Source organism: Saccopteryx leptura, chromosome 12 (genome assembly GCF_036850995.1).
Source record: "Saccopteryx leptura isolate mSacLep1 chromosome 12, mSacLep1_pri_phased_curated, whole genome shotgun sequence".
NCBI classification, from domain to species: Eukaryota; Metazoa; Chordata; class Mammalia; order Chiroptera; family Emballonuridae; genus Saccopteryx; species Saccopteryx leptura.
The window spans coordinates 31,608,224-31,631,373 of NC_089514.1; the positions used below are offsets into that span (position 1 = coordinate 31,608,224).

The window sequence follows — 23,150 nt, forward strand, 5'->3', positions numbered from 1 at the left end:
GCAAGAACATTCTTCCTTTAATGAAGTTCTACTCTTAAGTTTGAATAAAAAGATGTGTACTATGCACCCATTCAAGCAGGGACGATGTCTCACTTCTATTCTTTTCAGAGGTCATGGCATGAGGTTAAAAACACATTTAACCTCTTCTTAAATGTTGGCTTAATGAATAAAAAAATTCATCAAATGTAGTTTGATTACTGCCTTTACTTACTAGAAGAATGTTCATTAAATTTACAGTCATCAAGAGAATGAGAAGACAAAAACACTTGCAAAAGACACATTTGACAAAGGACTGTTATCCAAAATATAAACTAACTTTTAAAACTAAACAATAAGATAACAAATAGCTTGAGCCTGACTAGGCAGTGGCATAGTGGATAGAGCATTGGACTGGGATGCGGAGGACGTAGGTTCGAAACCCTGAGGTCACCGGCTTGAGCGTGGGCTCATCTGGCTCAAGTGTGGGATCACAGACATGACCCATGGTCGCTGGCTCGAGCCCAAAGGCTGCTGACTTGAGCCCAAGGTTGCTGGCTTGAGCAAGGGGTCACTTGCTCTGCTGCAGCCCCCGGGTCAAGGCACATATGAGAAAACAATCAGTATTTCCCCTAGAAGCAATGGTTTGGTGTCTGTCAATCCACTGTGAATAATGAGTTTCAATAACATTTGATTTTACTTTTCCTTTTTCATTTTTCTCCCCAACCAGAGTGGACATGCCCATGGAGTCAGGGAGGCTGTCTACTTTTGTCTCGCTCATATTTCCAGTGCCACGAATGTAGTGAACAACTAAAGAGACTAAAGAGCCGCAATGAAAAATTGATGCTTCTCATCTCTCTCCCTTCCTGTCTGTCTGTCCCTATCTGTCCCTCTCTCTGTCTCTGTCTCTCTCATAAAAAAAGAAAAAAAAAAAAGAAAACAAAGAGTTTGATAAAAATAGGCCAAAGACTTTAACAGTCACCTCCCCAGAGAAGATACACAGATAGCAAATAAGCATATGAAAAGATGCTCCACATGATATGTCATCAACGAAATGCAAATTAAAACAACAACAAGATACCACTACGCATCTATTAGAATGGCCACAGTGCTGGCCACTGACAACACCAAATGCTGTCTAGGATGTGGAGCAACAGGAACTCTCATTCATTGCTGGTGGGCATGCAAAAGGTTACAGTCACTTTGGAAAATAGCCTGGCTGTTTCTTACAAAACAAAACATACTTTTACCATTGGATCCAGCGATCATACACATTGGTATTTACCCAAAGGAGTTGAAAACTTATGTCCACACAAAAACTTGCACATGGATGGATGTTTATAGCAACTTTATAAGTGCCAAAACTTGGAAGCAACCAAGGTATCTTTCAGTAGGTGAATACATACATAAACTACAGTACATTTAGACAATGCAATATAATTCACGCTTAAAAAGAAATCAGCTCTCTAGCCATGAAAAGATATGGAGGGAACATAAATGCACATTACTAAGTAAAAGAAGCCAATCTGAAAAGGCTACATACTATATGATTTCAACTATATGCCATTCTGGAAAAGGCAAAACAATGCAGACAGTAAAAAGATCAGTGGCTGCCAGGGGTAGGGGTGTAGCATTAAATAGGCAGAGCACAGAGGTTTTTTAGGGCAGTAAACCTTCTGTATGATATCCTTAGGACAGACACATGTCATTATACATCTGTCCAAACCCACAGAATGTACAGGCTAAGAGTAGACCTTAATGTAAACTATGGACTTTGAGCGATTGTGAAAAAGAATACAGTTACTTTCTTCTTGCATGTTTTGCAATGATAACATGTAGGTTGCTATGTAAACATTTATATATTCCTTCCTAGGTTTGTACAATTGATTGGACAGAGGGGAATATGATCTATGGAATAGAAAAAAGGTAATAAATGGGGAATGCAGTTGTCAGAGATATCAATAATGAACGAGCTGTCTTTGCAGGTCCATGGGGTAGTTTAGTTACTGGGTGCCTGAATGAGCAATGAAATAAACTTGTGATAAATAGAAAACTTCTGAGTTCATCCTATCATTACTCAGCAATATAACTGCTACAGGCTTAATTTAATTTACATGTAAATGGTCACTAAGATAATCAGCCTGTATTATATCTTAACCATTTACCACTCTGGTTAAAAGCGGTGGGGGACATGGAACAGATGTGAAATAAAGCCACTAACCTCAAGAAGTTCAGCTCAGTGGAAAGAAGATGCAATGAACAATTAAATACAATAAAAGACATTGACATTATATTCACATTTTAGATTGTTTGGTGTTGATTAAAACTACATTATACAAATGGTTATATGACTATAGAATGATACATTACTAAACCAGATAAAACAGTAAGTTATTCTAGCATCTGAGTCCACTACTAAATGGCAAATAAAAATAAGCAGCCAGTTCAAAACAGTAAAACCTATGGTTTTTTTAAACACACTGATTTCTAACTGACTCAGTGACAATCAATGTAAGGTGGAAAAAATACGGGACTGAAAGGCTATATGCATCGCTCCCCTCTAGACATTGGTTTTCTTTCCTATAAAATCGGGGCATTATCTGCAGAGTAAATTCCCAGGTCTGATTTCTGTGGCTGAAACCAGATTTTCTGGTTGTCTCTCTTCCTTGTTTCCCACACAGGGACTTTGATTCTATAAAGGACATAAAGACTGTTTATAGAAAAATAAGTGGTCTATTTATTTAATCACTATTCCCTGTGGTGCTGGCACCATCCGTGCCTCCAGGGAGAACTCCCCCCATGGCTCCTGGAGCCCCGTCACACTTCCCTCTCTGAGGACTATTTCTGGACACTGAAATCTCCCTTCCTTTCGCTTCTCTCTTTTCTATCTCTCTAGATACGGTCAAATTTAGTCATCTCTCTCCTTACTGATTTGATTCTGGTTTACTCGTTTGACATTATTACTGGGAGTGCAAATTGGAAAGACAGTATTCAGAGCTTGTGGGACTAATGATTAGATGCTTGTCCAAAAGGGTGGAAAACCATGACAAGCAGGTTGAGGTGGTTCGATGTGATTAGGAAAGCAAGGGGAGCAATGTCAGAGTTTCCAGAGGTCTGTTCCAAGGAATACTGTTCGCTCAGGATTCTTGAGTCAAAACCAGCCCTGTATCTACATACGGTGGGGGGTCTCGGCAGGCCACATATCCAGCCCATTCCTGAAGAAAGTATAAAAGGCCTCCCTGCTAAAGATGAGTGTTCACCTTGGTTAACTCTTTCTGTATTGTTTTATCATTGTGGATCTCCTTTTAAAAATGCCTGTTAAGATTCCACAGAATACAAACCCTGTTTTATGTTGTAGTATAAGGAGATGGCAGAATGAGAGTTGTATTTTAGGAAGATTATTTAAGAAAGGAGCAGGATGAATGAACCTAGGGAGACACCAACTTTGGAGAAACTGGTAATAACTTTGTCACATGCTTGATAATAAAGACATGGTCATTCTCTACTCTTAAGGAGGTAGTTTTCCAAGACTTTATTTTTTGGGGGGGGAGTACATACTTAGAGAAGTACTGTTCTAAGTTATTAAAATCTAGATTTACACAAAAGACTGTGAAAGGAAAGAAAACCAGAAACAAGCCTGCACAAATACAGACACTAACAGGCATGAAGACACACACTTCATCTTGATGGTGCATGGATTGCTATGTTAAAAAAAAATCTGTTTTTATAGCAAAAGAATAGCGAAAATCAGCTCATTTACTGAATTTTGTGAAAGGAGGGTGATTGAGGGCGAGGAAAAAATCAAACCAATCAGGCATAAATTAAGTTTCATAGGTGAGTGCAAGCCAAGAGTCTCAAGCAAAACCCTCCTGGATTAGTGACCCATTATCCCTCTTAATGCAGCTGGGCCTGGCAGAGTGGTAAAAGGGAAATCTGGTTTAAAAGTTAAGTTTTTAATCATTAAGGAAAGTCCTAAGTGAGAAGGAAACTGACAACTTCTAAGAGACTTCTTACTTTTGACTTGGGCTTAGTTCAAGCCAGTGAACCAGGGGACAGGAGGGAAAACTATTTCACTAGACTGCCAATTCCACAACATTCCTCCCCAGAAACTTCCACAGAGCTGGTGAGCTTCCAGTAGTAAACAGTGAGGTCTGTTTCCCCAGAATTTATGGGAGGGCCTGTTACTCTACTTTGGAAAGAAAAAATGAGAGTTTTCAGTGATTAATTATATTTATTTTTCCTCTATAAAACTCTTATTTATTCTGTACAAAGCACTAGAAGAACAAGCATATCTAATTTTTATTGTCCCAAGTTGATAAAGTAGTAATGGTCAAACTCTACTCATTTTGTATTGTTTGTAATACTGGCAAACTAACATATATTAGACACAGAATAAAAATTATCAAAGAAATATCCTACTCTGAATGAAAGAGCATGTGGATATACTCTAAATAATTAAAGAAATGTGTGGAAGTTGATTACCTAGATTAAAAGAAATGTGTGAAAGTAATTCATGTTAGAAAATACTAAGAAAAAAAATCCTTACCTAGGCTTTCTCAAAACAAATGGGAGTTTTTCCATCTTCTTGTCTTACCATATTTAAATCCCCTTTTTGATGTCAGAACTTGCGTGGGAAGGAGGACACGTGTGAACAGACTCATGGGGCTCTGGGAGAGGGTTAGAAGTACCAGTGACGGAAGTGTGTTAGGACGAAGAAGGACGAGGAAGAGAAAATCAGGGCTGGGCAACAGCAGGTTTACAGCATTGAGTATATGAAACACCAGTTATTCTTGTATTGTTGTTTATTAATTATTGTATTATGTATTTACATTGCACCTGTAAACCTACTTTTGTCCACTCTGATATATTTGGCTCAAAAATTTAAAAATAATTATGTTGATGAAAACAAAAGTCCAACTAAATGTACAATGGAGGGACAAGTAAACATAAGGAAACTTGAATTGGGGTGGTGAACACGCAATACAATGTGCAGATGATGTGTTGTAGAAATGCGCACTTGAATCTTGCATAATTGCTAACCAATGTCACCCCCCAAAATTCAATAAAAAAAAGGGGGGGAAAGCTAACAGAAAAGTCAGAAGAGACAATTCTGCATGATCCATTCAAGATGGGGGTCATGTGGCAGTATATTTACAAAAGCCTACTTAGAATTATGTGACATCATTGGTAGAATGCCAGTCACACGGAAGAATTCAGTTGAATGCAGCTTCTATTATGATGATGATGATTATTATCATTATAGTCTTTATCATGATGATTGGGCTCCATCTGAACATTTAAATGGAGCAGTGAATTGAGAGGGAAGTTTCATGAAGGGTTGTAAATTAAACATTTGGGTCAATCAAGATGTTGCCATTGAATGTGGCAGAATTGTGAATGTTCATTAATAATGCAATCAACTAATATTGAGCTAGGAGAAATCTATGGGATGTATGGGGTTAATGTGGGACACAGTATTTCTAGTAGTCTGATGGCGCAGTCATCAGATGGAGAACATCATGCTAGCTAACACCGTGGTTCAAACCTCTGAGGAGAAGGGGAGATGTCTTCTGTGCCCAGTCTCACTCTGCATGCCACCAAAGAAGAGGCAGTGAGACCTCACTTTCCCATAAGCTATAACCTTTGTCATTTTCCAAAGAAAGTCTACACTCCGTCGCATATCATTGCAGACTGTCTTTCACCATCTGGTCCCTTTTCTGCTTCCAGAGACATCCTTTCATTATTCTCTTCTGGTCATCTTGTACCCACTGCTACAGGTCAATTGAGTCACTTTAATATCCAAATAACAATTGCAAAAATAACAATATTTAATAATAATAATAATAGCATTGCTACTTTTTTGCTGTCAAAAAAAGCTTTTTTGCTTTTTTACTAGTCAGCATTGCTGACTCTGTGCCTGTCACTCTTCTAAGAGCCTTGCATATATTATTCACTTAATCTCCACATTTATCCTATGAGAGAGATAGCATTTTAATCCTCATTATATAGATGAATAAATTGCAACATCAAAAGTGTAAGTAACTTTTCTAAAGTCACACAGCTAGAGTATCAACTATCCCATGCTTCTGTTTTTTTAACAGTCTGTTCCTTTTGCTTAAATTCCCTTCCCTTTCTCCCATTACCTAACTAACTCTTTCACACTTCAACTTGGAGGTCGCCTACTTTGAGAAGCTTTATTGGAATATTTCTTTTTCCATCCCCACTCCATTGCTTTAGTTCGAGTTAGGAATTTCTCTTATGAACTATGGTTTTAAAAAGAGTCAAGCCTCCTTTTTCTGGAGGGACTCACATCCCACAAGAGACAGTTTCCCAGGGGTATCTTTAGAAAGAGCATTTTCTGCATGTGACTAGGCTACAGGGTACCAAGAGGTGACTGTCAGGCCTGTTGGGGAACCTCTTCCCTCGCTCACTTGGACATACACTCTCTGGAGTGGAAGGGTGGCTAAGGACAGACACTATGTTGCCCAGCATTCTCACAAATGAGTGGGAATTCTACTCATCTACTTCATAAGAAAATTACTTAGGAGGCCACTCTACCCCTGCCTAGATGGTTACCTTAGATCTTTTTTCCAAATTATAGTTCTTAAATATCTCCTAATAGAATTTTAAAAGCTTGACTTCAGTTTTCTAATCATTATATTTCTAAATTATGGCTGTGAATTTTACTGCTCAAAACCACTGCCAACTAAATATTTGCGACAATATTTCTTTAATGAACACCTTTTTAAATACCCATGGATTATTCATTTTTATGTTAATTCAGTGATTTATTCAGTATCTACCAGGTGCCAAGATTATGCCAGCTACTAGGGAAGCAGACAAAATCATATGGGCCTACTCTCAAAGAGCCCATGGTCTTATGGGGAGAGGGTGGAGATTCTACACATATGAAATGTGATGGGTAAAAGTATTTTTATTATTGCACTATCTATAGCAGTGGTCCCCAACCCCCGGGCTGCGGACCAGTACCAGTTCGTGGGTCATTTGGTACCGGTCCACAGAGAAAGAATAAATACCTTACATTATTTCCGTTTTATTTATATTTAAGTCTGAATGATGTTTTTTTTAAAAAAATGACCAGATTTCCTCTGTTACATCTGTCTAAGACTCACTCTTGACGCGTGTCTCGGTCACATGATACATTTATCTGTCCTACCCTAAAGGCGGGTCCGTGAAAATATTTTCTGACATTAAACCGGTCCGTGGCCCAAAAATGGTTGGGGACCACTGGTTTAGAACATCCTAGCACTTTATCCTCAAAGAGGTAGGTCATTTCTACTATGAAGTTGTAAAATGGCCCTTCTGAAATGAAATGATGAGTTGTGGGTATGACATAAATACAGAATTTTTAATATTTCAGTTTTGAGTAGATCTCTAAGGATTTCTAATAACATGTAAATCATAAATTGTAGATTCCTGAATGGGATGTAAGGTACTGAGGCTAGTACCTTAGTTAGAGGCTGGAGAAAAAAAGCGTCCTTGAATTCTAGCCAGAGATAAGATCTAGTTGAAGAAATGGCTGGGAAGATATTCAGGTTTTTTGTTATAGGCCACTTTGGGGTCAGAGAAGGGAGGTGTTTGATAGCTGGGATTCAAATAGGAAAAGATGTGATGTTTTTATTTTTTCTACATATTATTTTAAAATCATGACTTTCCTTTTTTTATTTGTTAAGTATTCCATTGCCGTGAATTGCTGTGCTTGTTCATGGCATGTAAAGTTACTACAGGTTTTTAAGAAAATAATGCTGCACTATGTGGCACGAGTCGCGGATTCAGTTATACTATTTTATCTTGAGGAAATAATGAAGCAGAAAGCTACAAGCACAGAGATATTTACTGCAGCATTATAATTGGAAAACGTTGAGAACCACCTAAATGTCTCCTAGTAAAGAGTAGTTCAGTACTTCAGTAAATCCATATGTAACTGTTAAAAATTGTGATTATGTTGACACTATAGAAATTAGGAAAAGCTGAATATAAAATGGTGCGTTGTGATTGTAGTTACTGAACTGATAATATATGTTTTGGAAAGTAAAGCAACAGAATTGTATGGAAACAGAAAATTTACTCAGGGCTGTACAGCAAGAGTTAGCTATGAGCATTGTTTATAATGGTGAAAAATTAGAAACAACCCAAGCGTCCAACACTACAATGGCTTCGTTGACAGCTGAATATCGTGTCCATTAACAATTAATGTAGAAGATTTAGTGACATGAAAACTATTGAGTCATAAAGTAGAAAAGGTATTATAAAACTGTTATAAATGATTTTTGTAATATCATATTTAGAGTAGGACAAGTATCTAAATTAGTGACTGTAACATTACCAGAATGTTAACAATGATTTTTTTTAGTGTTTGGTCTTTGGATTTTTATTTTATTTTTTGTTTTTATTTTTTTCTATAACAAAGAGGTGTTTTGTGATAGGTGCCTTACTAATGAGAAACATGAAATTGATGACATGTCATAAATGAGAAAATTCAAGTCTGGGTTTAACAAATCTATTTTAAGTTGCTAACTTCCACCTTCCACTCCCTGTCCACTTAGCCCCCTATGTTCCCCCTGCCCTTTCCCCTTTATTTGTGATAATTATTATGTAGATTGTTTTGTCTTTCACTAGAAGTAAGATTCCAGATGGCAGGAATCTTTGCATCGCTCATTGAGTCATCCCAATCACCTAGAATAGTACCTAGCAAATAATAGGCATTCAGTGGATATTTATTTGCAGTTAGTTAAAAAAATTATCAATGACCTAGAAGCAAGACAGTTTTTATTTTTGCCTACCTTCTGTTCTTTGTCTATATTTATGCATTTTTAAAAGACCCTTTCCCTCTTAAATTATCAACATTTTTCATGTGTACATGTTCTTTATAATTTTTAATACTTCTGACATTCCGTTGTATAGATGTACCATAATTTATTAAAAACTATTCCCTAATTTTGGGTATGTAAGTAATTTTTATTGTTTTGTTACCATAAAGGCCTTTACAGTATTTCACAGGTGTGCAGTTTTTTTTATTTCAAAGTGATAGTCTTAGGATGAATTTCTAAGACTAGAATTCCCAAGTTAAAAAATATGAATATCTTGATAGCTCTAGTTATGAGTTGTCTTATGAAACAACTTTTGGGTATAGTATTTCATAATTACATCAAGGTGGGATATGATATGAAATATATTAAAGCTTTTATATACATAAAAGTATTCGCATGCCCATCATCCAAAATAACAGTTACTAAGCCTTTGTCACATTTCCTTCATCTAAGGCAGTGGTCCCCAACCCCTGGGCCGCAGACCAGTACCGGTCCGTGGGCCATTTGGTACCGGTCCGCAGAGAAAGAATAAATACCTTACATTATTTCTGTTTTATTTATATTTAAGTCTGAACGATGTTTTATTTTTAAAAAATAACCAGATTCCCTCTGTTACATTGTCTAAGACTCACTCTTTACGCCTGTCTCGGTCACGTGATACATTTATGCGTCCCACCCTAAAGGCCGGTCCGTGAAAATATTTTCTGACATTAAACTGGTCCGTGGCCCGAAAAAGGTTGGGGACCACTGATCTATATTATTGCCACGTTTAACTTTTATTTCAACATATAATCATTTTCAATTAATACATTTTAAATGTAAGAACTAATGTTTTTCCTTAGAAACAAAATTTTCTCAGTCATCTTATATTTTGACCCACCCAGGATGTAAAACTGAAATAGTTAACATTTATTAGTTATTGATTTCCCAGCAGTTGCTTAAAATTTGTAGATTATCTAAATTATGTAAAGTCATCACCATTAAGTCACTTCGACAATTTCAGTCTCAGACTCACTGTTTGGTTAAAACATTAGAGGGCTGAGATGCCTGTTAACCGCTAGACAGATTATACAATGTCAAGACACATTTGGAAAAAGTCGGGGATTTTCATCCATCAAATGTGTGCCCTGAAAGGTTCCTGAGTGATAGCACCCCAGGGTGCTGTCCAGGATCACCATCAGCCAGCACCTGGAAGAAAGCAGGCCATATTCTTGACCAGTAACATAAAGGAATAAAATTGTAGGGCCCAAAAGTTCTAGTGCAGAAAGGATTCAGAGGATATTATCAATAATAAAAGCAGAAGAAACATGAGTCCTTTGAAGTTTAAAGGAAGGACTGAGCTGGCAAATACACGAAGAATATCAAGAACCTTAATCCTTGTGAAGCTGTCTAAGGACCAAAATAAATATTAACCCAATGTTTAATTGGAATCCACTGAAACTTTCCAAACTGGATGCAATGATAAAAAGCCCAGAGACTCATAACTTGTCTAGCCACTAAGCTAAACTACAGTGCAGGAACAAAATTATCCCAAACCTCAGCAAACAGAAAAGCTGAGTGGAATAATGAATGTTTTCATCCAGCCAAGAGTTCATACTTTATTTCTAAGCATCAACTCCAGAATTTCTTGATGGATGAGAAATTTAATGTGCTAAGGTATAGTAAAAGGTAAGAGTTGGTACTCAATAGTATTTATTCAGGCAATGCATTAATTTTTTTTTTATAAAAAGGATCACCATGAGTAGACTTTTAAGTATGCAGCTTTTTACTTTTTTTTTTTTCTCTCTTAAAACCAGTTTCATGAACATATTCAAAGAAGGATGTTGCAAGGGACTAATCAACATTATTGAAACAGCAAAGTTATGAAATGAAAATGGCAAAATGACATTGGAATAGGCCAGGAGGAGGTCAGGGCAAATTCTAAAGAAGCAGGTTAAGTGGTGATCATAGGGATAAAGGTAGACTGGAGGAGGTAAAACTGCCACTTGGTGGGAAAAGGTAGAAGATACATAAAATGGAAAGGGGATAACAAGGTCAAGGGTGGGTGTCTGTGTTTTGTTTTGTTTACAGTGATTTGGAGAGAATGGGAGGTTGAGCATAGGAAGAAAAGACAGATAATGCTGAATGTGGGAATTCACACGAAAAGATCTCACATGAGAGGTTTCCACGGGGATAGGTAGAGGACTACACTCTTCACCAGGGGTCCCCAAACTTTTTACACAGGGGGCCAGTTCACTGTCCCTCAGACCGTTGGAGGGCTGGACTATAAAAAAACTATGAACAAATCCCTATGCACACTGCACATATCTTATTTTAAAGTAAAAAAACAAAACAGTAACAAATACAATATTTAAAATAAAGAACAAGTAAATTTAAATCAACAAACTGACCAGTATTTCAATGGGTACTATGCTCCTCTCACTGACCACCAATGAAAGAGGTGCCCCTTCCGGAAGTGTGGTGGGGGCCGGATAAATGGCCTCAGGGGGCCGCATGTGGCCCGCGGGCTGTAGTTTGGGGACCCCTGCTCTTCACCTTCCTGGCCCTGCCCCCACACCCCAATTAGCACATATCTGATTGTTCTCCTACTTGTTTGGACTCTCTTGTATACTAACCAACTGTAACAACACTCTTTACTACGCAAGGTTCTACACTGAAGCAAGGGTCATATAGTTCATTTTCTTTACCTTCTTTTGCATGAAGTTAAAATATGTTGATAATTAAGGTGATAAACGAAGCTTCTATTACTAGCAAAAATGGTTGAATTGTTTTAGAGTACTTTTAAAAAAAAGTATGCCTTTAATGATATTGTCTTATGTTTCTGACCAAATTAAAAAAAAAATAGAACCTGCCTCTTTCACTAAAACGCAATGACTTATTTTCTTTTATTAAGTCAACTAAGGTAATAAAACCATAAAGAATCATTTAAAAATTTCAAGATTCCTAATTCTATTAAATAGGTTCATTTGCCACCAATAATCAATGTGACAATTTGGTGTTCAAGAACTAACCCACTCTAGCCCTGGCTGGCTAGCTTGGTTGGTTGGAGCATCGTTCTAAGGTTAGAGCCAAGGTTGCAGGTTAGATCCCTGGTCAGGGCACATACAGGAACAGATTAACGTTTCTGTCTCTCTCTTCCTCTCTCTTTAAAATTAATAAATACATTAAAAGCCCTGGCCGGTTGGCTCAGTGGTAGAGCATCGGCCTGGTGTGCAGGAGTCCCGGGTTTAATTCCCGGCCAGGGCACACAGGAGAAGCTCTCATCTGCTTCTCCACCCCTCCCCCTCTCCTTCCTCTCTGTCTCTCTTTTCCCCTCCCACAGCCAAGGCTCCATTGGAGTAAAGTTGGCCCGGGCGCTGAGGATGGCTCCGTGGTCTCTGCCTCAGACGCTAGAATGGCTCTGGTAGCAACAGAGCAATGCCCAGATGGGCAGAGTATCGCCCCCTGGTGGGCATGCGGGGTGGATCCCGGTAGGGCGCATGCGGGAGTCTGTCTGACTGCCTCCCCGTTTCCAACTTCAGAAAATAAATAAATAAATAAATACATTAAAAAAAAAAGAACTGTACCATTCTTTGGGGACTATTTAGAAACCTAAACCTCCAACAGATGGAGTACAATGTTCTTCCTTAAGTCTTCCCAAATTCAAAAATTCCACCTGCCCAACCTTCATAGAAAGTTTAAATAGCACCACATATGAAGTTAATGGTAATATTAAGTTTCCAAATCACAAAAAGAATTGACAATGACTGCATTTTCTTCAAATATACTTTTTCTATTTAACTGCAATATTTCTAATATCCTGTGCAGAACTTTTTTTTAGTCTTGATCTTTAAAATCATAGTTCCCGCTTTCTAAAACTGTGTGAAATAGTATTGTCTCTTTGGCAATCACAATACTTATGCAGAGTGAATGGATATGGACTTTGCTACGGGCTTCAAGATTAGATTAATTTTGCTCAGTGTGCTAATTCCAGCATAACATTCTCCCCTGGAATACAGATTTTTTTCTCTAACATTTTATCTTTGTGTGAGCAATGTGACTTCTTGATCAGTAGCGGGTACAAAATGCATGTCTATATTGCCAAATTTTCTTGTTGTTGGCTTTCCTTTAAATTTCTTTTGATTATCTTTTCGAGCTATACTTATTTTTATGCAGAAAGTGTCATGCTGCAGCCACTTTTTAAATTTCACTTTTGACTGCCTGACCTGTGGTGGCCCAGTGGATAAAGCGTCGACCTGGAAATGCTGAGGTCGCCGGTTCGAAACCCTGGGCTTGCCTGGTCAAGGCACATATGGGAGTTGATGCTTCCAGCTCCTCCCCCTTCTCTCTCTCTGTCTCTCCTCTCTCTCTCTCTCTCTCTCTCTCCCTCCCTCTCCCTCTCCTCTCTAAAAAATTGAATAAATAAAAATTTAAAAAAAATTTCACTTTTGACTAATTGAAAGTCTTATTTCTCAGCATCAACTCTTTCTACAATTTGAAAGATTCTTCCTTATGTTATTTAATTTACAATCTGCCATGACTTGAATGTTTGTGTCCCCCCCCAAAAAAAATTCGTATGTTGAAATCCTAATTCCCAAAGAAGATAGTATTAGGAGGTGAGGGTCTTTGGAAGGTGACTAGGTCATGAGGGTGGAGCCTTCATCAACGAGATTAGTGTCTTATAAGAGACCCCCACAGAGACCCAGGCATCTTCCACTAAGTGAGGACACAGTGAGGACGAGCTGGAGAACCGTGGAGAAGGTCCTCATCAGAACATGACCATGCTAGCACACTAAAGTTCATTCATTCCGTATTACTTTAATATTTCTAGAAAACAATTGTTTAAAATGGTTTCATCTATTTATTTTGATTTCATGTAAAATATTTACATGGTTCCCAAACCAAACATACAAAGTCTATGCAAAGAAGTATGGCTATGATCTTCATTTCTTTCAGCCTCCTGCCTCCCTATCAGTGACATTTATGTGTGTACGGTTATTTTTCCAACTTCTAGAAATAAATAAATATAGTACTAAGTAGTAACAGTATACTATTTATACTTTTCTCTGCCTTACCTTTCTCAATGAAAAATACACATACCCAGAGGCCATTTTGTAGTATTAGGTAGATGTCTTTATTTCTTCCTACGCTTGAATACTACTCCCTGTGTGGATGTATCATACTTTTGATTCAGCCAGTGCCCTAAGGATGGATTTTGGGGTGTTTCTATCTAGTCTAGCTATTTAAGGTAGTCTTTCGATGAATCATGATTGTTCTCTCTAAATGGCAGTTTCATAAAAGAACCAGAGATTTTGGGAGAAATTACTGATTCTAATAAGTTTGGAATATTTTGTCTTACGCCATTTTTTCTAATTTTTGTTAATATATCTTTGGCACAGATTGCTAGAAGTGGGAATAGCTCTATAGGCATGTATTGTATTTAGATATTGCCAAATTCCCTTCCATGGCATTGTGTCCCATTTTCTATTTCCAACTATAATGTATGAAAATGGAAGGCTTCTTTCAGCCTCATCACAGAGTATGTTGTCAAACTTGGATTTTTGTCAACCTGATAGTTGAAAATAGATTTCTCAACTTGATTTTAATTTCAATTTTTTTCTCATAAGTAGGTTGTTTTTCATACACTTAGGAGCCAATTCTGTCCTCTTGACACACTCTCCATTAATTCTCATGAAGCAACCCCCCAAAATCCCAATTTTTCTTTTATTTCTTAAGTTGTTACTTTTCAATTTCCTTTTCCAATTTCATTTTTCCTCTTTGTTTCCTAAATATTCCTCTTTTTCTGAATCGGGTCTCAGTGTTTCCTTTTTAAAACCCACTTCTTGGACTGTACTAATTATTGCTATTCTGACCGCTACTCAGTGCACAGCCTGGAGCTCCCTTCCTGCTTCTGTCTACATATCAAGCTGCCTAACGAAGACTGTGAATTGTGCCTCCCAGGCACCTAAATTCAACCTGTGCAACCCTCTTGCCTGATGTGCCCTCCTCTGGTGTTCTCGGTGCAGTGACAAACTTCCAGCTGCCCCAGTTTTTATCTCTGAAATGCATCCGTCTACTTCTCTGCATCCCAAAGTGCTGATCTCGGTCACTGTCATTTCTCCCCTCGACAGTGCCTGCTGCTTCCTCCCAGGTACTCTCGCCTTTTCTGGATCCCAACATAGTCAGAATTGCCTTTGAAAACACAGTAATATAGTGCCATTTACTCTCTTAGAAACCTGCGAAGCTAAAAAAAAAAAAAGGAAACCCCAAACCAGAAAATGTCCCAAATTGTATTATTTCCATAGGAACCTATGTGTGTAAGTAGATGCCGCAAAGCTCGGGACAATCAACACTGAACTGATAGCAAAGCCCCCTCTGGGGAGGGGGTGGGATGACAGGCAATGAAGGGGAGTCATAGGGGGATTAGTGTTGGTGAAGGGGATTCAGGTTTTTTTTGTTTTGTTTTTTTTTGTTTTTTGAAGCTGGAAACGGGGAGAGACAGTCAGACAGACTCCCGCATGCGCCCGACCGGGATCCACCCGGCATGCCCACCAGGGGCGACACTCTGCCCACCAGGGGGCGATGCTCTGCCCCTCCGGGGGTCGCTGTGCCACGACCAGAGCCACTCTAGCGCCTGGGGCAGAGGCCAAGGAGCCATCCTTAGCGCCCGGGCCATCTTTGCTCCAATGGAGCCTTGGCTGCGGGAGGGGAAGAGAGAGAGAGAGAGGAAGGAGGGGGCGGGGTGGAGAAGCAAATGGGTGCTTCTCCTATGTGCCCTGGCCAGGAATCGAACCCGGGTCCCCCGCACGTCAGGCCGACGCTCTACCGCTGAGCCAACCGGCCAGGGCCAAGGGCATTCAGTTTTTATCGTTATTAGAATTATTAAAAAAAAAAATTATTTTTTACAATTACAGTGTTTTCAAGTATTATATATTTTAGAATAAGTAAAGTCGACCTAGAAAGGGAGTGTTGACTAGCTCTGAGGCAGAGGGGCTCACAGCAGGTTGCCCACATTCCAGTGCCGGACACCAGGTCACCTGGAGAGACCTTAGCTTCCCTGCAACACCCCCGGGGAGCAAAAGGTGTTCGTTTTGCCTTCGTGTTACCCGAAGATTTCAGTCAAGGAACTCTTACCTTTGTGGTCCACAGTTTGACAGTCCAGTCAAATGATGACGTGACGAACAGGTGGGAAAAGTCAATGGGGCCCACGGCCATGTGGCAGTTAATTCCTGTGACTGGCCCTTGGTGACCCTCGAAGACCTCGCCGATCCCTGCTTTGCTGCACGAAGAGCACACATAAGCGGAGTTTCAGTGACCTTTGCAAAGCCGTGAAGACTTTGAAAGACAAATATGTCTCTGCAAGACTACTTCCTGAAAATGGAGAACAAGCACTGTACACTACCAAAAATGAAGCTACCTTCACAATTCTTAAGAAGAATAAGATACTAGACTACTTTTAGTGATAAAAAAAAACAAAAAACCTCAATATGGTGCAATATAACCTTTCTAACTTTCAGAATTTAATATCAAATTTTATTAGTTAATCCTTTTTCAGAAGTTCTTCAAATCCTATCAATATTGATGCAGCTACTTTGATGAAAAACATATATACTTAGATCTCAGAAGCTTTCATATTTTTTAAATGTTTATTTTATTGACTTTTAGAGAGAGAAGAAGGGAAAGAGAGAGAAAGACAGGAACATCAATCTGTTCCTGTATGTGCCCTGACCCGGGTTTGAACCGGCAACCTTGGAGCTTTGGGATGACACAATAACCTTCCAAACTATTCAGCCAGGGCAAAGCTTTCATATTTGTAATAAGACAATTCTATTGTTGCAATCACATTCTGTATGTGTTTCATTTTATTTTCTTCTGTGCAGCCTATTGGCTATAACACTCCATATATTCTTGTATAAATATAATTATTCTCTCAAGGAAATTCTTAAATTAGGTTGACATACTTGAACATGTAATATTTTGTGGATATGCTTGCCATGGCAAAGTAATATGCATAACTTAAATGAAATGTGGAGAAAATGATGTTTTTACTGAAAGCAGAAGAGAAATTTAAAAATCCACTCAATGTAAATTGTAAATTCTGTAAGGGCTGATGCCTTGTTATTATATTACATTAGCATTATAGTAAGTGCTCAACAAATATTTTGTTGAGACAAATAGCAAAGCAAAAGAGACAAACTTATGCCCTTTTTTTGCGAATAGAAGCACATTTAAGAATTAGAGGTATACATTTTGAAAATTATCAACAGACATATGTCACTTATTTAACAAAGCTGGCATTACTTCCAGCCCCTATTACCACACGATAGTCTGCACACAATCATGCCCAATTAGAAAATAGAGCAAAGAGCTCTATTTAAAAAATCTATGTGCCTGGGGTGATAAACATAGGACAAACACATAGGGGGCAAAGAATCTAAATATTATGTTACTATGAATAAAAATAAACTGAGTTATTAAAACATTTGGGCTTCTGGGCAGCACCTATAAATGTCAACGTGCTGAGCAAACTCTGAAATCATAAGCAAAGTGCTGCAGCGTGCTGGCCATATAACATGCACTCAGAAATGACGCTAAACACTGAAACTGCTAACAGCAGTTCCACACGTGATGCTTTAAATGTGTTCTAATGAACACGAGGAACTGATCTCTGAAGTGGCCCCTGGTGAGACTCCACTTGCTCTTAACAGCATCCTGAAAGGGTTTATAGGGTGCAAAATGAGGACTTTGTTTAATTTATGGAAGTAGATTTGCACCTTCTCTGCGTTAGGTGAAAAATAGAAACCCCCTCCCACCCTCTTCCCCGTAGCCCTCTATGACCCATTAAAAGTTACTACAAAGCCAAATTCCTGCTACTTTACAACCTTACTAAGATCTGTGTTTTATATTTCAGAGGGGGGCCCAATGTTAAAGCATGATCAAGCGTGCTGTAGAAAGATCGGTGGTGTGCACCACAGACCCCCTTCTTTTGAACTACAGTGTGTATTCTGATTGTGCTTGAAAAGGCCAAAGCCGCAGGACAAAGACAGTCATTGTGTAAAAGGTTATTCACATTACAGAATCCAACAAATAGACCTGAAAGTTACCAGTGGACATGTTCTGTAGCTTTTGACGGTAAGGTCCTGGATTAAGTTCATTGAACCTATACCCTGTTGATTGTCATCAATGTACAAAGCTGTGACTCCATATTTGGCCCACTGTGCTGTCAGTGCCTCTCTCATGCCACGTATGATATTTTACCTGCATTGCGGCTATTTTTGTATTTACCGTTTCTACCATCATCAGTTTCTTGAAGCTTGGAGCTAGGTTTCAGTGATGTTTGCATGCTTGGCCACATCTAGCAATGCAGTATGCTCAAAGTAGGTGTGCAGTGAATGTTTACATGAGTTGAACAACTTTACCAGATTTTTTTATGCCTGGATAAGACTATCATGCATGCTGCTAGCCAGTTTTGATGAAGTAGGACCATTAGGCATGGAACTAGGAGGCAGATCTTTGTCATCATCTTTAAACCACGTGAGCAGGTCAAATACTGCTTGTGCAGAACAGCAGGAACATCACAGCTTATGTTGTTTAAATGGAAAAAATCACATAGCTGAGCATGGCTGCTTGTTACTTCTACAGATCACACAAACACAGGCGTATGAACTTGGAACAGTTTGTGGTTGCTCATTACATCTAAATAGCCAAGGACAAATGCAAGAGATGAAAAATCAATCAAATTAGGACTAACTAAAGTGAAAGAGAAATTAAGCGCCAAGGTGATCACAGTGAACCTTTCAAAAGACTTGAGGGTGCTCATTATGTCTTATATGCAATTTTACAATCCTAGTCTAAATTATTGGATTCCACTTGACCTTGATGGTTTTCCAGGGGTATCTGCCAACCTCTCAATCAAGGCAGGATGGTCATCACCTAGTAACTTCATAGTGGCTTGTGTCTCTCATACTACTGCGGCCTCTCTGACTCAGAGGAGGGCCCTGCACACTTCTCTGTATTATTTGGATGTTGTCATTTCTTTTTTTATTTTGTATTTTTCTGAAGCTAGAAACAGGGAGAGACAGTCAGACAGACTCCCGCATGCGCCCAACCGGGATCCACCCGGCACGCCCACCAGGGGGCGACATTCTGCCCACCAGGGGGCGATGCTCTGCCCCTCCGGGGTGTCGCTCTGTGGCAACCAGAGCCACTCCAGTGCCTGGGGCAGAGGCCAAGGAGCCATCCCCAGTGCCCGGGCCATCTTTGCTCCAATGGAGCCTCGGCTGCGGGAGGGGAAGAGAGAGACAGAGAGGAAGGAGGGGGGGGGGGTGGAGAAGCAGATGGGCGCTTCTCCTGTGTGCCCTGGCCGGGAATCGAACCCGGGACCTCTGTTCGCCAGGCCGATGCTCTACCACTGAGCCAACCGGCCAGGGCCGGATGTTGTTATTTCTTTATTGCCCATATGAATCTTTAGTTCCCCACTCACTATGTGCCAGACTCCAGGCAAGGAATCAACAATAAAATAAAAATAGTCTAGTAAGAGCAAAATAGCAGATGAATGAGAGGTTAAAATAAAATGACATTAATATTACTGTAAAAAAAGACATAACAATATATAAAATAGCAAATCTATCTGACCACCTATAGTCCTATTCCATTTATTTTACTTTAATACAGGCGTCCCCAAACTGCGGCCCCCTGAGGCCATTTATCCGGACCCCCGCCGCACTTCCAGAAGGAGCACCTCTTTCATTGGTGGTCAGTGAGAGGAGCACTGTATGTGGCAGCCCTCCAATGGTCTGAGGGACAGTGAACTGGCCCCTGTATAAAAAGTTTGGGGACCCCTGCTTTAATATCTCCATAGTATATATCATCTTAAATAATATGTTTGTTTATTAGTTTATTGTCTTTTTCCCTCAACTAGAATATCAACTTCATGTCTGTTCTGTTCCTACTGCATCCTTATGATGTTTTGGTGCGTGGTAAATGATAGGTTCTTGGTAGATAGTCCTTGGAGTGAATAAAGGGATACAAATTCTATGGAAACATAAAGGAGGGAAGGGTTCCCCTTGCCCAACAGAGTTTGGAGAGGCTTTGATGTGGGATGACCTCTGTGCTGGCCTTTGGAAATGAGGACAGGTCATCCAGGCCAACAGAGAGCCATGCCAGACCGGGAGGAAGAAGTTGAATATATAAATTCATGGGAAGTGAAGGGATCAACAGTATTTGGGAACTCTCACCCCGGGGGATGCGTGGCTGGGAAGGGGCAGGGAGTCAAGGGTCTTAAGTGATCTGCTAGGAAGCTGGACCATGTTTTCTCAAGGCAGAGGGAACCGTCCAAAGGTCACAGATGGCTAATGAGCAGAGCAGACGGATGCTTGCTATAATGAAGACCCGAGGAGGTGCGTTGTATGCTTTCAGAAATACCTTTCTCACGATGCAAGGTGGTTAGCGTTCAGAATGGGATAACAGACTTCCGGAAATGAGGAAGACGTCATTGGTAAGAAAACAGAAAGCTACCTTCCATGACGACAGGCCGTGTAGACTGTACCCTCCTCACTGCCCACCACGAAGTTGTTGACGTCCCCCGTCGGGAAAGCCATTCCGGTAACAGCCACAGGCTTGGACTTATTGTACACCAGCTCCATGCTCTCCTACCAAAACACGACGCGGTTACATTCCCTCTGTCAACTCCTCGCCGTGCCAAAGATAGCACGGAAAAATCATTTGGCTAAATTGTCTGTTTGCTTTTCACACAGCGTTACAAAAGCCCCCGGCTGTGCCAGAAACCACGCTTTGCTGCCCCTGACATTCATGCTTCTGTGTATCTCTGGTTTCAGGCGGCTGGATTTCATCAGCCTGAGCCGCTTGCTCCTTAAGTCAGGCAGAGATGACAGGTGAGAATTTTGAAACTAATGGTGCAGAAACTAAAGCTAATACTGTAATGGTTACACTTGTCAGCCCCAGGCTTTAGTAAAACACACAATACCCTTGTATTTACAAACATTTTTCAAAATCAACTGTTCGTGAGAATACACGTGTATTAATATCCGATGTACTAAACACATTTGTCAAAGCAGGAGTGTATGTCCTCTGTGAACTAAAACCAGAAAGTTGTCACTCAGGTCAGAAAAAACAGATTTCAACAGGGACTAGATTTCGTAAAGGGCAGCCATCTGAGTGGATAGGCTATAAGCCTTCAAAGAACAATGTTTAAAATAGTAAATGAGAGTCTTTATTTTATATAAAAATGTTTTTTAATTGAGAATTAAAGTGTGTTTTAAAAGACATTCTGCTAAGTTAAGTTTAATGACAGTGAAAAGTAATTAAGTATAACTAAAATCCCTGAATATTTTTGTTATTTATATCAAACAGCCTACCCTGTGCAACTGAAGTAATTTTTAAAAAGTCAATCTAAGGGACCATGTCATTATGGTTACTTGGGAATTTAGGTGTTTTATTTCCCCAAAACAAATAAATTGGGTCATCTCAGCCAAAGAGTCCATAAATCAGGAACTCCAGCTCACAGTCCAGATAGCACAGACCACGTGGTCACACTGCACGCTCACAGCGCTGAGATCTGCAGAGTGAATGGATCAGTGAGGGAACCCTAGGACAACATAACACAGAGAACTGGGCCACAGTGGTGTGCTCCGTCAGTACAACTAGCAGTGGGGAAGGCATAGCATCTTGGTCGCCCACTTGGGAGAGAGAGGAACCAGGACTTCAAGAAGGCGTCACGCCATGAAACCCCCAATCTGTGTATATAGACAGGAGTTTGTGGGCATGCTAGGACTAAAAAATGGTCTGGTGGCCCCTGTACGACCGGTTTAAACCTAAACAAATGCACGTTTAATCAGCAAAATGGGCAATTAAATATTCCTAATTAGAGAGTTTGCTCTATATCTGTTTACAATCTGCCTGCTTTTAAAAGAAAACAACATATTGCTGAGAATTTTAAGACAAAGTCATAAAATACCCACACACAACTCCGACACACATAATGTTAAAGTCAGCAAAAATAGAGTAACTTAAATTTTAAGAAGCTTATTAGCTCCCCCCACCAAAAAGTAATAAAAATAACTTATTTAGCCTTATATTCTCTATATCTGTATTTTGTGGACCCTTCTGGGAGGTTCTGTATGGTTTCTCCATTTCCTTATGTATCTTGAAACTTTAATGTTTTCCAAAATTGTGAGAGAGACATTCTTGGGCCATTATTCCAGAAAAGGGAATAGGAATATTAAATTAAGAATTATCTATTAGATATCTTTTATAATTTTCTTGACGTTCCCTCACATTTTTGTCAAAGGCTATAGCAATAAAATCTTCTCTGCAGTTAAGTATTTTTTCCCACAAAGAAATGTGAAAATAGTGTGTACACTTGTTTGTGTACGTAGGTAATGTCTTCCTGTGTGTCTATATACATACATATATTCTGAAAGTTTCATCCCCCTCATCAATCTCCTCCATTTTGCTCCTTTGTTTAGTTCCCGTTACTATAATCAGTAGTGCTTTGAAACCTTTGGAACTTTTTTACATTTGACTTCTCATTTGTTGAGCAAGGAATGGCAGAAAGCCTACTAACAAACATTCCAGAGGAGACACAGCTGGCTTGGCAAATTCTTTATGCACATAAGCGGTCGTCTAGCCCCGGGATTCTCTCTTGCTGGAGTACCTCTTCCCCAAAGCGAGCACCCATCAGGGACTGCTCTGTTGAACTCCCACCTTGCTTGTGTCTGTTGAACAATTCTGTAGGGTAAGTACAATTCATACCACAGGCAACTTCCTTAATTACCATGCTTTAGAATAGATTATTTCATTTTCACTTGAAACTGACCTACGGATTAACGTATTACAATAATTACATGATTTGTGGTAAAGGAAATGGGTTTTGGCTTCAGGAGGAGACTGCTGAAAGCAGGCCCCACTCTTTCAAGTGCACCTATTGGGTTTAGCTCCTATAGGATGTGAGGGTTTGGCTTTTAGGAACTAGGTTCCATTAGGCAGGTATCTCTTTTAACCAGGATGCTCTTCTGTGTAGGGGAAAACAAACCCACCTGTGGCGTCGAGAGCATGTCCAGGCTCCAGGAACACATTTTACCATCAGTAGAGACAGTGATGAGGTTGTGAGCGTTCTGGGTCCCGACAACATTTACACAGTACACGGGATGCTGCAAAAACATAAACATGGAGGATCAGACACCGGTCCAGGAGGAAATGCTTACATTTGCGTGTCAAACACATTACTCCAAAACAAGGATTAAAGACTGGCATAATCCTACAATAATACAAGCCTCAGGTCATTTGCCACTTTTGATTTGGATTTAATTTCTTTCTGAAAGTTCTGGCAGCAAGGCACAGTAG

General features: G+C 39.6%; 1 protein-coding gene across 9 annotated transcripts in view; it reads right to left on the reverse strand.

The window, feature by feature from the left end:
- The window catches only part of DYNC1I1 (dynein cytoplasmic 1 intermediate chain 1), a 332,370-nt gene that overhangs the window by 41,339 nt on the left and 267,881 nt on the right, over window positions 1-23,150 (reverse strand). For all 9 annotated transcript variants that reach the window (XM_066353884.1, XM_066353880.1, XM_066353888.1 and 6 more), the window contains 3 exons: window positions 22,844-22,957; window positions 20,304-20,437; window positions 15,921-16,065 (listed from right to left, as the gene is read on the reverse strand). In XM_066353884.1, coding sequence (XP_066209981.1) covers window positions 15,921-16,065; window positions 20,304-20,437; window positions 22,844-22,957 — 393 coding nt within the window. The remainder of the gene's footprint in view (window positions 1-15,920; window positions 16,066-20,303; window positions 20,438-22,843; window positions 22,958-23,150) is intronic.